Genomic DNA, 15,753 nt, shown 5'->3' with positions numbered 1-15,753 from the left:
TTATGCCTGTTTAAGGGTGAAAAAGAAAGGTAAAGATAAACTTCATGGTTTTGTAAGACGATGTATTCAGTGATGAAAGATCCAGAGGCTCAGGAGCCTGCGGCCCAACAACGGCCCAACAGTGCTACTGCTCGTCTCCCGGGGTCAACAAATTGCTCGGCAAGCCCACACATTTGCAAGGGGGCGGCGCTCGTCTTAAATGGCGGCTGCATCGTGACACTCCAGACGCCGGTCTGCTACAGTGCGCGGTGAACAATTTGGTGTTTGTTTTACTCTCTTATGTATTGATCAGTGTTGTAAAGCCTCTGTGTTACTGAATGCCTCTTTAGTTGCATGCTGACTATCGCTTTTCTGTGAGCCTCTCGTCCGTGCAAAGCAATTGTGTGCATTTCTGTGTATCGTCTCTTATGTATAAAGTGGTTGGTTACTTCTGACTCTGACCGTTACTCTGGCTTGAACCAGCGAAAGCTGGGCACAAACGGTTACCCCCTTCTCTTACTACAGGTAGTTGACTTCCGGCTGGGCTTGCCACGCAAGTCGAGGACATCTCCTCTGAGACCGGGACAGCTACCCCTACTCACCTAAGGGTGTTTGGGAGTGTGCGCACCACTAGCGGCACATCGTTAATAACTTGTATTTATTAACAGGTTACATCCAAACAAGCGCTAGGCTGAGTGCACATTTAAACAAAATTCAGCAGATACCTATTTATTTCCGCAGGTTTCATATTATTTTAATTTATACCCTTTCATATGAGCTCAGTGAAAAGTGCTCGTGTGATTTTTAATGTCGCTCTAACCATGACCGGTTCTAGAAAATGGAAGTATATGATCATGAATTCTCGTAGCACAAAGAGTATTGCATGCCAGGACGTCCTTATAGACTAAAAGAGAAGAAAAGGCTTTGTTATTTAGCTTCAGGCATCTATTGTATTGCCGCATGCCATTCAGATCTTCGTTGTTGTTTGTTTTTTTGCAGCCGCCGGCATGCGGCCTTATAACTCGGATTATGCACGCGTATCAATTCTGTGTTCTTTGTTTGATCATGCCCGTTGTCGCGAGACGCAGCTTTATCAGTTTCTTCGTCGCGCAAGATGCGCTGCGATATATGTTTCGAAGATTCCGACCACTCTCCTATGTTTCTGCAATGTTCTAGGTTGTACTAATCCCCGTTTGTAGCTTTATCTAGATGTATCCTCGCCGCCTATAAATTGAGCGTTTCTCGGTTTAACGGCCTTAGTAGATCGACGACCGCTGAGCCCGATTGTTGCTAGCTTCACCGCCGAGTTGTTGAGTTCTTTTGCGGGCTCAAGTCAGTCCAATAAAGAGTTTATTCTTCTGAAGATCAAGTCTCCTCTTTTGTTACCACCGAAATCGTCACCACTACGTGACAGTAGCGTGTTATCAATCGGTAGGTATATGATTCCTCGAACGGTAAAACACTGACCATCTGGAAAGGGGCATTTGGTGGTGCATGGGAATGAACTCCCGCAACCTTGCGCAGAGTTTTTTCCTGAAGTAACTTTACTTTATTGGTATCTACTTTTGATGCTTTGCTCCAGACATAGGAGCAGTAACCGGTTTGAGAAGAAAACAGGCAATTATGTATCAGGAACTTAACTTTTGTAGGCAGGAGATGCTGAAAGTTCCACAGTGTCACAGCAACTTTGGCCAGCTTAGAATGTACATGCTCTTCATGGGAGTTCCATACCAAATGCTCGTTAAAACCAACACTTACACCTTTTTCTCTGGCACATGTGCAAACTTGTTTGCTCCATTGTGCAGGTCACAGCTACAACTTATGCGTTGCTCGGCGGCACTGAAGAGGATGGTTTTCGTCTTGTTTGTGGTGATATTTGATGAGTTCGCTTCGTTCAATTGGCACAACTTCTCAAGGGTATTTTTGGCTGCAAGGTGAAGGTTATCGACGCTGTCTCAAATGCTCACGTCGTTGCATAGGTGATGAAGGAAGTGCACTGTGGGAAGCACACGATAGTATTAATGTATACATTTATTAGCAACTCTTCTTAAACGCTACTTTGAGGAACACCGGCTTTCAGTGATTTGGGTGTAGAAAGCTGCAAATTTATAAAATTGGCTGCTGCTATCGGCGATATAAGATTTGAGAAGACCTATCGGCACGCCGCGAAAACCATAATGCACTAACCTCCTTAAATGTGTGTCGTGATTTAAAGACTCAAAGACCTTAGAAACGCCTACACAAACGCCCATCATTAAGTATTTTCCTTCCAGAAATTTAATTTTTTTTTTGCGTTAATAGAGTCTTTGCTGCTCTCTTAGTCAAGTTCTGAATTTTTGATCATGGGTCCAAAGTCCGAGATGAGCAGAATCGAACCGTCTTTTTAAAAACGTAGAAGTCACAACAGTATTAACTCTTTAAAATGAGAATAATTTCATCCCTAAAATTTTCTAGTTGTATAGTCTTCCCTTTTTCATCCACAGCAAGAAATCCTTTTTTTCTCAGAAAACAAATTAAGTACACAATACTTTGCTTATCCTGCCTTTCGATTGAGTCTCTTAATTTGATTTGATTACCAATGGCAGATTACAAATTAACTTAAGAACATTCACCGCCGTGCAGCCGAGTGCTACAGAGTTGAGCAAAATCCACATCACATTTCAAATGAATCTATTGTGCAGGCTTGCGGCGGATTGCACTGCAGCGTAGCTTTGGAATCAATTTTGTTTTCTCTCATCATCCTCTTTTCCCGGTCAATTTTCTGCTCCTAGCATTCAAGATGTATTTAACGGTGTATCTGTTCTTCTGTGCGGCTTTATATTTTGAAGAATGGGAAATGAAGTAGAAAAGGACGCTGCGCTAAAATTATTCATATAAATATACGATATACAATTTAAGAAGCTTGCAAAGGAAGAATATACCTCCGTGACAAAATCAAAGATATAAAGCTTTTTAGGGTTTGTTGTCTTGTTTCAACGATGTGAAAATTAATGATATGACGTTCAATAGTTTCGCGGAGAACTGTGGTTAATAAGCAAAACACAAGGATGGGTTGCTTGGGACAGCATTTTAACAACACGGTAATCTAGCGCAGGAAACGTGGCGTTCCGACCGTGATACGGATGTTTTCCTTTTATTATTTTTTCCTAACGTAAACTCGGTAGATATTTACATGGCATTTCATATTCCATCGCGTAGCCTGAGACAATTTTCCGACGTCGTGCTCCTTATAACGAGAACCACAGATGGAAAACAATGCTGAGTACGGAAACATGGTGCTCCATCAAGTCCACACTGGCTCATTCTGCCAGTTGTCCAAGTCAACATGCTGAATGTCTTCGCCGTCACAGTCCACCTTCGGATTCCTGCACAGTGGAAGGAAATAGTCTGAATTAGAGCATATCTTGAAAATAGATATTGTTTTTATAAAAACTTCGTTCATTTACACTTACCAGCTGCTTTCACGAAGCATGACGAGCGGCTGTACAAATTTGAGGTTTGAGTTGTCGCACAGAAGGCGTGCCATGCTGGCTTTCCGGATTTCCTCAATTTGCACTGAAAGGTTTAATGTGGGATTGTGTAAACGTACTTCACGTTAACACGTGACGTGCTGTTAGAGCAAGGCAAACACAAATGAGGGGTGTCTGTCACTTGATTAAAATGGCAGGGATTTTATTTCCGCGATGGTCCTTTAATATGTAGTTTATTTGAAGGGTTGGCCTTGTAGACGGAAATAAAATTGTGTGTACACGCCACAAAATTGCCGATTTGTAATCGGCAAAATCATCGTTTCTTTCTGCGAAAGTTAACTGAAACTCGAATGCCAATTGCAGCTCTGTGTTGTTTTCTGCTAAGAGTAAGTTTTTTTTTTAATTCTTTTCTTTTGTTGCGAGATGCTTTTCTTGATGAAATGTTTGGTTACCTGGAGTAGAAAAATTGTAGGGGGGGGGGGGGGGAATTATTTGCGCAGAAATGAAGCAAACGGGGCAGTCGTGAACGACCGTACAGGGCGCTCTTACCTTCATTCAGTGAGGACTCAAGGCCACCGTTTTCATACCAGAATCGGTCACCGTTTTTCAACCTCCTAAACTGTTCTCCAATACTGCAGGCGAAAGTGGGACCCAGAGCTCCTCCTGGCACTGGACGCTCGTTAACACCCGCGGCAAACAAGTCGATGTCGTCCGGGTGTCTGCGCAGCAAGGAATGACTTAGATATCTTTATTAACGAAAACAATTATTGATTTGCAATTCATTACTGCAATGTACCATGGGACACAAAACAGCCCATATCTTCGCACGCATTTCAAAAATTCTTCCTATCTATTCGGAGTTAGTTGAGCGGCCTGTCACCACTGCCAGAGTCGGGCATTGCATTGTCCTGGCAGTATAGCGTAAGGTCCAGGATCTGCGGACATCTCGGCGTCACTGTCAACAAGTGGGAGCCGGAAAATGTCGTTATTTGTCGGATCCTCCCCGTTCATATAAACATAAATAAATTGGGAGGGCTACAACTGCTGTCAGAAATGGCTAGGAGGTTCTTCTAAACGGGATATTTTTGAATATAGCGGCAAATAATAAATAAAGTTTTCGTTAATGGGATTGTTATCGGGGTGTCCTGCAGCATGCCTATTGGAGAAGCAGCGAATACGCCTTTGCGTGGACGTTGGGACCAAGCATGCCACAGCTGAGCCAAGTGAACACGTTGTGTTTCAGACTTCGAGTTAGTAACTTGTGTTTCGGAAGCGGAATGAAAACGAGGGGCGAATGGCGCTACCGCGCGTACTCTTAAGCCGACGCTTAAGCATACTCCTATAATTGTTTGAACCGCAGCTTGGTTGCTTTCCATAAGAGAAAGCCTTTCCTGTACATACTTCGATGTTCAGTGCAAGGAACGTAGACAGGTACTTGATGGCAGGGAGGGGAAAATATGCAAGAAAAGAAGCTGGGAAAGCGTAAATTACCGCATGGCATCGGCTCACAAGCTCTGCTCTAGCAGGCGTTTACATCTTTGTCAGCTTGATAATTATAGCGTAGAACGAGAGAACGAAGCTTACTGCGAAATATTAAAGAGCACTGGACAAGGGTAGAGGGGAAGACCCAGTTCGCAAGTCGAGGCAACGTTTCAACACAGGAACTTGTCTTCGTCTGACCCATATGAAGATAAGCCCAATTGTGGAAACCTTGGCTTGGGTTAGGAACTGGGACTTCCCTTTCACTCTTTTTCAGTCCTAATTCATATTCTATAAATATAGTCATTATGTGGCATTCCGATGCCATGGAGTAAAATCATATTGTTATCAGTGATAATTTATTCTGTATTTGGTAGAAGCAAGGCTGTTGAGATGCAAAGTGTTTATCGAACAAATAGGCTATAAAATATTGTAGTCGTTGTTTAATATTTGCTTTGATATAAACCAGTCTTATGTGCATCACGCCTTTACCGCGTAAGCATTAAGTGGCCATATTTTGTCTCCACAGTTTGTCACCCCGCTTGCGGTGAACTTAAAAAGAGACGAAAAGATCGCGTGTGTGATGGAGGACAATATAATCTCGCTAGGGAAATCGTGTGGTAGAAGTGGAGTAATTACTTATTGCATCAGCGATATTAGCGATCTAATGGCGACGTCTAAATGAACGATTGCGGCGAAACGCAATCGGAAGATGATATGTATTGGACGTCAGAATGAAAACGTGCCCCTGAATGGTTGAGATCGATAAAAACTGATTATTGAGAGTCAAATAAATAAAAAATATATAATTATGGCAAAAAAGGGTGAGGAGGAGCAGCAAAAGCATTAATGAAGACGGTTATGTGGTGACGTTATTTGGGCAACGTTGCCATGGTGACCATCGCTAGCGCCACAACGGCGTCCTTAAATCGCATGCTGCCATGGCGCGACCCTCGCAACGATGACGTAATAGAGAGCCGACGGCGCAGCATATCTGGTCGTTTTGGGAGAGGAGCCACGCCTGTAGAAGAAAACGTTGTCTTAGGGGTCTGTAGTGCAACGTTACACCACGTTGGGAATACTGCGCAGCTTGCTGCACAATGTCGTCAACGACGCAGCTATATTTCGCAGTGTCAAGTGTTTAGAATCGTCGCGGGAAATGCCGTGTGCTACAGCAGCGCTCAGGTTTTCGCATTTATTCGGCACAGCTAGGTTGTGCAGGAAGAGGAGGAATAGCTTGACTAGGTGTCCCACATGACCAGCCCTAGGTTTCCTGCGTGGGCACTTCGAGATATTGTCTCTTCGCCGCCACGAGAGCCTGCTGGACGGCGCAAAGCTTGTCGTTGCGCCAGTGAATTGTGCTTTGCCCTCCCAGAGTTTGTGCTTAAGTGTTAATTGCTATGTTTGTCTTGCAAACCTTGCATGTGTCGCCGTCATATATGGGGTAAATCCTGTTGTACTGCTGCGGGTTTGGGTATGTATTTGTTTGCAATTGCCTCCAGACGACTAAATGAGTTCTGCATAGTTTGTTGCTAGGTGGAGGGAAGTTTCGGCTGGACAGGTATAAGCCGTTGGTTAGGTCATTTAGCTCGGCAGCCTCTGGCCTCTGTCGCCCCCCTCCCCTTTTTCGCCAGGACTCTCTCCGGCATGGTACACGAGAGCTTGTGCGACGAAGTAAGCGACTTCGTTGATGTGGGTGAGATGCGGAGAGACGTTCCCCATATGTGCTGAGAATCAAACTAGCTCCACCTTGTTGTCCGATGAGAGTTTAAAGTCCTTGATTATTCTGCATGCTTCCACGGATATTCCCTCGTTGGCGTAATTATTTATTGCTATGCGGTAGTCGTTGACAACGACCCCGCAATCGGGATTAGATATGAAAAGTGCGATGGTTAATGCTTCGGCCACTTCAGCGTGTTGGGACTTTACGCGGACAGAGGGGACAAGGGTTCCGGCAGTGTCGAAAACCGCGACAGCGTATCGTTGATCGTCTTGATACTCGGTAGCATCCACGGAACGCGCTTCCCTCATTTTTCCGTGGTTCCACGGCAAGACCGCTGCTCTCGGAATTTTTTGTTTCAGTGCTTCTTGTTATTATACTTGGCTTTGTTTGCGCACAGGAAAATTACATAATCTATCTACGTCCATATCTCATCTGACAATAAGAAATGAAGAGCACCTTCCTAGACTAAATAAATTATGCTGAAATGTTTATATTCTGCACAACCAATGAAATACGTATAGTGAATCCATTCCGTGAACATGACAACATTGCGATGCATCTGAGGTTTTGTGCTGGCAGTGAGCTCGCGAAGAGGTTTAAATTATAATTGATATCAAGGATCCTGACTTTAACTGTATGAACATTGCGCCTAAGCTTTTATCCCAGTTTCTCAATAACGTTCCTAACTGCACGAACACATGCTTCGTTTTTAAGTTAAAAGCGATTGCAAGATACATAAAGAATTTAATCAAAAGCTGTGGAAAAGACTGGTAACCTAGGTCTCCAGTCCTAATTGTTACGATGCTTACCTTGATAACAAAGAGGTTTCCTGTGTCACGGACTCTACTACTTTGACAGCAAGCAATCTCTACTGTTTGGATTTATACAGGAAAAAAACCTGGTCCCTTCTTGCCACTGCTATGTAACCATGCAAACATTGAGTTCTTTGTTTATAAAACTTTCACGCCTATAATATGTATATATATATCAACTCTCCATTGTGAGAGAAAAAACAATTCTCCAGATCACTGCAGGATCTGCACTGGAGAAATGACCAAGCCTAAGCGTTGCTCTGTTGTCCGCGAGACGTGTCAGTGGGAATCCGCGAGTCACAGGTACTGCGCCTTTCCTTTCTTGTGAACCCATTATAGAATGCCGGTGAACTTTGATGCGCTACAACGGAACGCTAGGTATCTTCGACAAGAGGCACGCGGTGTATGGCGTGCCGCAGCAAAGCCCAGGCTTTCGCATTTCTGCACAGAGCGACGTACCGGAAGCTGAGACCAGAAATCCTAAGTTGGCTGGCGGCCATCCTTGCTCCCAAATACACACTTATATGCCTCTAATAATACCCTTATTACTCCCACAAGAACCATTTTGTTACTTAGACACCTTTCCTTGACGCCCTATACCGATGGTACCATTTTTGTTTGCAATTTACCAGCTAGTTCCTCTTTTACAGCTCCCACAAAGTCACGCCTATATATGTGAAACCTGCCCACAGTGCCATACAATGCTTACTTATTATTAAGGAAGAAGGAAGCCTACCTGTAAACTTGAGCGAAAGTTTGAGCCGCCTGAGGGGACATGACATCGGCCAGCTGCCCGAAGTCGGTGATGCGTGACATCCCACAGAATTCGCGCCAATCGTTGTAGCTCGGAATACCGTGGTCGCGGCCACGCTGCACGTTGAATGCCGCCAGGTCAGCGCCGAAACCAAAGCCCGGCGGCTCGAAGAGGTGGTTGGTCAACTGCGAACGGTGTAATGGAATAATGGCACTGCACTCGTCTTGGCAAATTGCGGACTTCACCTTTAGATCTCGAGAACTCATAGTACTGGATACGAAACGTGATGACATTTCTCATCAGAAATTAAACCTGAAGTTTACCCTGCATCAAATATCGTTCTAGCGCGAATGCAGTATCTGTGTGTGTACTTTAATCAGTTCGGTTATTTTGTATGAGCAGCACTCTGGTCCTATGCGGTTCTTATATTACCAGGAATATACAAAAGGTTCAACAAATGGCAATTGTTCTTAAACGTTGTTTGGTTAAAACATTTTCAGAATAATGAGTTCAAATTATTTTTCGTGAAGCACACATTAACTTCCGTCGCTCATTAATTTCCACTTTCGTGTAAATTCATGCTTAACGACGCTTAATCTCAGACAATCAGCAATGATTAGAGTTCAGTGCCTTGCATCTTTTTATACTCGTCCGAAATGAATGAGATATTTTTTTCATTATGAAATAGCACTGAATAAGTGTTGAGAGGAACCAGTTCGCACGCCGAGCCGACTTTTCGACAAGTGGACTTGCCTTCGTCCAGTCGCTTGTCAAAACGTGTGCTTGTCTCCTCAACCCTTTGTTCAGCGCTTTTGCATACTATGTAGCCATTTTCTATTTCACTTTTCTTGCATAATTTTCCCACCACTCAATTTTCATTTTCTTGTGTCGCTAGCTTAGCACTGGTGTGTACTTGTTCGTTGCGGTCGCTTTCTACACAAATAAAATGAACTTAAAAGGCCGCTTATTCACAATTACGTAAACTGATATTTTGGTGTAAATGCCGGAGAAGCAAGCAAGCATCAATCCCGCGAATCATTAGGCTCACTTACGGCCCCTGGTGCAGCACCTACTTTCCCGCAAGATTCGCCTGCATTAATTAGGCTTCCTGAAGAGCAGCCAGGGTTTCGTAGTGATTTCGTCCTAAACCACCTTCTCTTGTTTCTCAGCAATCAAGCCCAATTTTGATATGCCCCGCCAGGGTGGTGCAGTGGTTACGGCACTCGACTACTGTTCCCGAAGACGCGGGATCGAATCCCGGCCTCGGCGGCCGCTTTTCGACGGAGGCGAAAAGCAAGATGCCCGTGTGCTGTGCGGTGTCACTGCACGTTAAAGAACCCCAGGTGGTCGAAATTTTCGGAGTCCTCCACTACGGCGTCTCTCATAGCCTGAGTCGCTTTGGGACGTTATACCCCACAAACCAACAAACCAACCAACCAATTTTGATATCGAAATTCACACTTTCGGATAGGGCGCATTTATTTTTCCCTATATCTCTTCAATGCAACATGTGTAATTTGTTGAAGGTAGGTGTTATGTCATAAGCGATAGCTGCAGATTCGAAATTGAAAAAGTTAAAACAAGAAAACTAAGCATTTGAAAAGTAGGAGACTCAAAGCGGAAATGTGCCAAAAACAGCAGTATAGAAAACCGCCTGATTAAAATTTTCTTTAGTTGTTTAAACAATGAACTGAGCCTTGCAGTTTGCAATATATCACCGCTTCTAATAATGATGTGGCTTCTTTGTACTTTTTTAAGCCCCGCTGTAGATTTTTTAATGCGTGGGAAATAATTCTTGGTTCCTTAATCGCTTTCATCCTTAGAAAATGAAACTTTTCACGTGGCTCGCTGTACGTACTTGCTCACTCATGAATCCGTCGTAGCTTTGAGCTGGCTGGCTGATGAGACCGCGGTAAAACCTGTCCAGGTTATCCGGCTGCACCAGCTCAGCGGGGTTGAAAAACTGCGTTGCCAGAGGGAGTCGCTTGTGCACCGAACCGTCTTCGTTGATGAGATCAATGTTGCCCTGTAGAAAAAAAAGTGGGTGCAAATTTGCTGACTGATGCTTTTCTGCATGTGCGCGTTCATGCCTAAAACATTCTTGTTTTAGTAAACAGGTTCCTCCCTAGCACTTGATGTCGAGTGGAGGTAGAATAAAATAGTTGAATACATTTAAACGTAAGTACTGCGAAGTCTCATAAAGGAGGTTAAAATATTATATTTTATTGTCGTTTTTCGTCCACACAAGGAGGGCTGAGTCTTCAGCGAAAGTTGCTGGAGCGGAATGGTTTCTTTCCAGATATGATAAAGAAAGAACCTCAGCTACTGGAAGCCTCTTTCAGGCAAAGTGTAGCAATGTGCGCCTGGAGCCGAAACAGAAAAAAAACATTTTCTCTTAACAGATATCCTGGCTTTCTCTGTGCGTCAAGAGCAGTATAAAAGACGGTTTCGATTTGAATTTATTCTCATTGAGGCCTGTAGCGGCCACCATGTTCACTACGATGTAGGGAATGTCTTTGCTTGCGATTTTAAACTTTTCGAAAAACGTTTTGAGTAGTAAGTACGAACAGTGAAAAGCGTTGTCTTTGTTTCTTTAATACTTTTCTTCTGATTGCTAAGCGAACCTCGTCGGATTTCTCGCACGTCAGCAATATATAGGTCTGCCTCCCACTGACCCATCTGTTTACGAGAGGCATCATTTTATCTATCAAAGCCAGGATTTGAAAACGGTTGTTTTCTCAAACCCTGTCGCGCGTGCACGAGTAACAGGCGCGCACCTTAAGTATAGGATCCTTCCGTAGCGACTAGTAATATCGCGTAGTGTTTTTCGCTTGGCATATATGATTTTATAGCCCTAACCAACTCGTGAGATGCTGCATTTTACCTCACAGCGTTGCTCATTTACCAACCTGCACCAAGGAGTGTCCGTAGCGGTACGAGGCTGCGGCAAAGACGTTGACGATGCCGGCGTTGAGCTGCGGATCGTAACTTCCGCTGTAGCCGGAAGGTGTGAGAAGCAGATCGAACTCTTTCATTAAATCGCGACCTGCAATGAAGACGCATGAGCAGATGTTCAGTCGCGAAATCAGACGACGCCAGGTTTCCTCGTTGAATAAAACAATATCAGTAAAGGACAGAGTACTTCAGCTCTTATCACAAAATATTTTGCATAAGCCTAATAACCGCCCATATAATATTGAAGATAATAGGGTACGTTGCTGGACCGCTAAGCTGAAGGGAATAAAAAAATTATCGGCTGGAAAGGCGCACTCAAAATAAATAATCTGAAGGCCGGATATTTGACTACTGGTGCGACTTTCAAAGCCGGCTCCATAAACGTATATTTGCTCCCATTACTCCCTTCAAATCCAGTGTATGTATTTGTTTTTACATCTGTCCGTTAGTAGAGGTGCTGGTATAATTATGGTTGGAAGGAGTGCCAAGTAGACGCTTTCTATTACTTTTAATGACTGCAACCGCGCCAGCGCGGATCACTACTATGAATTCTTCGACTTGTCTTTCAGGTGTAATTCTGCATGCAGCTGCAGTGAGATGATTAGGCAACGGTATGTTAGTAAAATGTGACACTTTCAGAAGCCTCTTCGGCCGCACAGTAGACATTTACAATAACGGGGTGTTTGGTTTGTTATGAAATGTTTATGATTGGATACGACTCAAGACGAACGCGGATTTGTTTTCTCAAAGGCCCCCTTGCAGCAGGTGGCTGCGATCCGTTGTAACAGAGCATGAATAATCCCCTAAAATTTGACTGTGTGCCAATACAGGCTGTAGCAGGGGAAAACTGTTCACTATTGTCTCATTTGATCTTTGGCGCCAATAACATAACAGACCCCGCCGGCTGATCGGCCACCTTTGGGGTTATCTGCAGCTTTTTCTGTGAGTCGTGTCCGAGTATAGTTAGCACACACTATGATGATCGCTTTTTCCAGAAGAAGACAAGTCCACTCGCCGAAACGTTGGCTCTACCTGCGGACTGAGGCTCCCTTCCCCCCCCCCCCCCCCTCTATTCTTGTGCAGTGCTCTTTCATGCCGTGTAGCCATCATCTTCCTCTCGTTCTGCATGAAGTCGAATTATAGACATTTGTACGGAAATTGTGCTTCACTAATTCGAACGTAATAAAATCCCTGTGATTCACGTAGAAAGACAATTTTTTGAGAGGGGTTCAAATACACCTCGGAAGGTGGGCGTTAAAACAGCCTAACTACATTTTAGAGCCTCAATTTCCTCCTGCTCTTATATAGCAATATGAACCATATGCGTTGATAGTTCGGTCACGTTTTATACCCCTTCTTAGAATTTTGTTTTTACTTCAGATTTGGCCTTAAACAAACGTGTATATAGGCAAGAAAGATGCAGAACTTAAACGAATTTCACCAACAGTAGAGAAAGCCAGTGATGTAACCTAGTACATCTATATCGATCTGCTGTGCGCTAATTCATTGCGTTTTGGATGCGGGAGCAAAATATACATGAATTTTCTGAAAGATGCACACATAGTATAATAGGTAAAAGAAAACATTCGACCTTATCGATGATATTCAACAAATATTATTTACCCAAAACTAGACAAACTTATCTTTGTTGTGGCTCTTAAAACGAGCCAAGGCTGAGCTTGGCTTCTGTGTGTTTGCGCCTTTGCTTTGATAGCTGTGTAGTTTTATAAACAGCCCAAATAATTACCTATGCGTTGATCCGTTATTCTTACACAGATAGCAGTAATACTTACTTACCACATCCTCAATTCAATTTTGCTGTTTGTAAAAAGCAAAATGTGATTATGATCAAATAAAAGCACATTTTGCTTTTTTGGTTGCTTTTATAACAGAGGCTTGTACCTGGAGCTGCAGAGTGCTCCTTTGTAATTATTATATGGATTTTAATCTTTTAACAAGGCGCTTATAAATCTCAAACATTTCCACTGTGCATTGAAGTGCGCACTGTGCTCGTGTTTTCCATGTAATGGTCGCACCATAACTCTATACTTAGGCTAGGCTGATGAAATGCCGGAAGAAAAACCGTATCTAATCATCGAGACCCATTTCAGCCTAAAAGGTAGGATGACGCTTAAGCCCAGCCATAAGAGTTGACATCAGCTTCTGACATTGCCTGTTTGTTTCCGAGATGTGGACTTAAAGTTTGTGTAGATGGTCTATATATTTAAAGGTTACTTTTATGATATCAGTACATACCCCACAAACGCGTCAGTAAGTCATACGAAGCACAAAGCTTCCACTATGTGCCTCACTGCCTGGTCATGTGTCTGGTCGTCAGCTGCGCCTCATGGACTGGGACGCCTTCCGAAAACAAAGAATTGCTTTGAAAGAAGGCGAACGACTCCCTTTGGCTGAATGGGTGAGACAGCTTCAGATGGATTTAAAGAACGCCACATCCGTAGTGAAGGCTACAGAAAAGGCACCTGAGATCGACCCGCACCTCCTCCATCTGTAGGAAGCTCGAAGAGGACTTGTCCGAAGATGGCGGAAACAGCGACACAGTCGCAAGATACGGAAACGTATAGCGGAAATTACAATTGCGGCAGAGCGCCATGCGGAAGAGCTCACAAGTTCCCACTTGCACAGGCTCTGCACAAAGCTGCAGGGAACACTCGGAATGGCCAAAACGTGGTCACTCCTCCGAGGCCTTCTCGACCCATCCAAAACCAGAGAGGAAACCTCTAAAGCGGTTGCCAAACTCCTCCATAAGGAAGCGAAAGATAGCACTGCACTGCTGCATGCCCTGCAGGCGCGGTATATACTTACGGGTCCCAGACCGCAATATAGAGACTACCCTCATCAAAATGAGTATTCACCCCTGGACGAGGACATAACGGAATCAGAGGTTCGAGCAGTACTTGCGAGCCTGAGAAGGAGCACTTCCCCTGGGGCGGACGGTATTACATATAAGATACTCCAGAACCTTGACGACGAATCAATAACTGCCTTGACCAGTTATTATAATGGCGTATGGAAGACCGGTACACTACCGCAAGAATGGCGTCATGCTGACATAAATTCCGAAACCAGGCAAGCAGCTCGCCCTTCACAATCTTCGACCCATATCCTTGACGGCGTGTGTTGGGAAACTAATGGAGCATGTAGTGCTCCGGCGGCTGCACCCACACTTGGAAACCAACATCTTCTTCCCTGACACCATGTTCGGGTTCCGGTCGCATCTCTCTACTCAGGATGTTCTTCAGCTTAAAGAGGAAGTGATCGATCATCCCGGCAGCACCCAGGCCCGTGCTGTCCTGGCCTTAGACCTGAAGGGGGCCTTTGACAGCGTGTCGCACGATGCCATCTTGGAGGGACTGGCGAGTTCTCATTGTGGTCAACGAACTTATGATTATGTTAGGGCTTTCCTCATAGATCGAACTGCTACCCTAGGTATCGGAGACGTACGCTCTGAACCGATACGTCTCACTGGTCGAGGCACCCCACAGGGTTCGGTGTTGTCGCCCACATTGCTCAACGTGGCGATGGCAGGACTTCCTCCGCTGCTGTCAAGAATTCCTGATCTTCATCATGCGCTCTATGCTGACGACATCACGTTATGTATCACCAAAGACTCTGACGGCCACATTCAAGACAGCCTTCAAGAAGCAATTGAGATGACACAGCAGTACGCAACTGAGCGCGAGCTTACATGCGCGGCTGAGAAATCAGAACTGCTTGTGATTCGTGCACGAGCGAGGACACAAGTAGTCGACCGGGAAATTGACCTGCATCTCGAAGAAATTCCCATTCCTAGAGTGGATCGACTAAGGGTACTGGGCCTGTATCTGCAGAGCAACGGCAGAGCGACCTACACTATACAGCTGCTGAAGAAGCAATTCGCGCAGGTGGCGCACTTGATCCGCCGTATTTCCAACAGACGTGGGGGGCTCAAGGAAAGGGATACCATTCGAATTATGCAGGCGCTAATAATCAGCCGTATGACGTTTCACGCCCCTTATCACAAGTTCAATCGAACTGAACTTAATCATCTGAACATCTTTCTACGATCGGCAGTAAAGACAGCCCTTGGACTTCCCCCGTACACCTCGACGCATCGCCTGCCTCAGCTTGGCCTCCACAACACCGCAGAAGAGCTGATAGAAGCTCAAAGGAATGGCCAACTCACGCGCCTTCGAGACACTAGAGTGGGCCGGACTGTTCTCCGTAGACTAGGCTACCCGGAGCCGACAACACCGCTGCAACAGAGGTACCATGCCATCTCGCTCAAACTGGCAGCTAAGATCAGGGTCGCGCCAGTTCCAAAGAATATGGACCCCGCACTCCAGACTGGTCGTAGGACCGCTAGAGTCAAGGCACTCCTGCGCCAGTACAGAGGTGTCCAAACTGTTTTATATGTCGACGCGGCGAGATATCCATCGGGCACAGACGCTATGGCACTAGCTGTTACGGACGCCAACGGCTCAATTAGGATTACGGGCTCCGTTCGTGGCAGGAACTCGAGCACGACGGCTGAGGAGACTGCCATAGCGGTAGCACTCACCTTCATACACCACATGGACA

General features: G+C 44.9%; 1 protein-coding gene across 1 annotated transcript in view; it reads right to left on the bottom strand.

Annotated features, from left to right (window-relative positions):
• Positions 1 to 2,734: 2,734 nt before the first annotated feature.
• The window catches only part of LOC146174948 (immunomodulatory peroxidase-like), a 42,537-nt gene continuing 29,518 nt past the window's right edge, over positions 2,735 to 15,753 (bottom strand). Inside the window, exons 12-17 of the mRNA XM_084583317.1 lie at positions 11,127 to 11,263; positions 10,076 to 10,243; positions 8,200 to 8,402; positions 3,999 to 4,168; positions 3,432 to 3,534; positions 2,735 to 3,344 (exon numbers count right to left, since the gene is read on the bottom strand). Of these exons, the coding sequence (XP_084439443.1) occupies positions 3,263 to 3,344; positions 3,432 to 3,534; positions 3,999 to 4,168; positions 8,200 to 8,402; positions 10,076 to 10,243; positions 11,127 to 11,263 (863 nt within the window). The 3' untranslated portion in view covers positions 2,735 to 3,262. The remainder of the gene's footprint in view (positions 3,345 to 3,431; positions 3,535 to 3,998; positions 4,169 to 8,199; positions 8,403 to 10,075; positions 10,244 to 11,126; positions 11,264 to 15,753) is intronic.

The sequence above is a fragment of the Amblyomma maculatum genome, chromosome 11 (assembly GCF_055883805.1).
Source record: "Amblyomma maculatum isolate TAMU_Amacu chromosome 11, ASM5588380v1, whole genome shotgun sequence".
In the NCBI taxonomy this organism is placed as follows: Eukaryota; Metazoa; Arthropoda; class Arachnida; order Ixodida; family Ixodidae; genus Amblyomma; species Amblyomma maculatum.
Note: the sequence above shows the minus strand (reverse complement) of the source record. Positions and strands in the feature narration are given on the sequence as shown.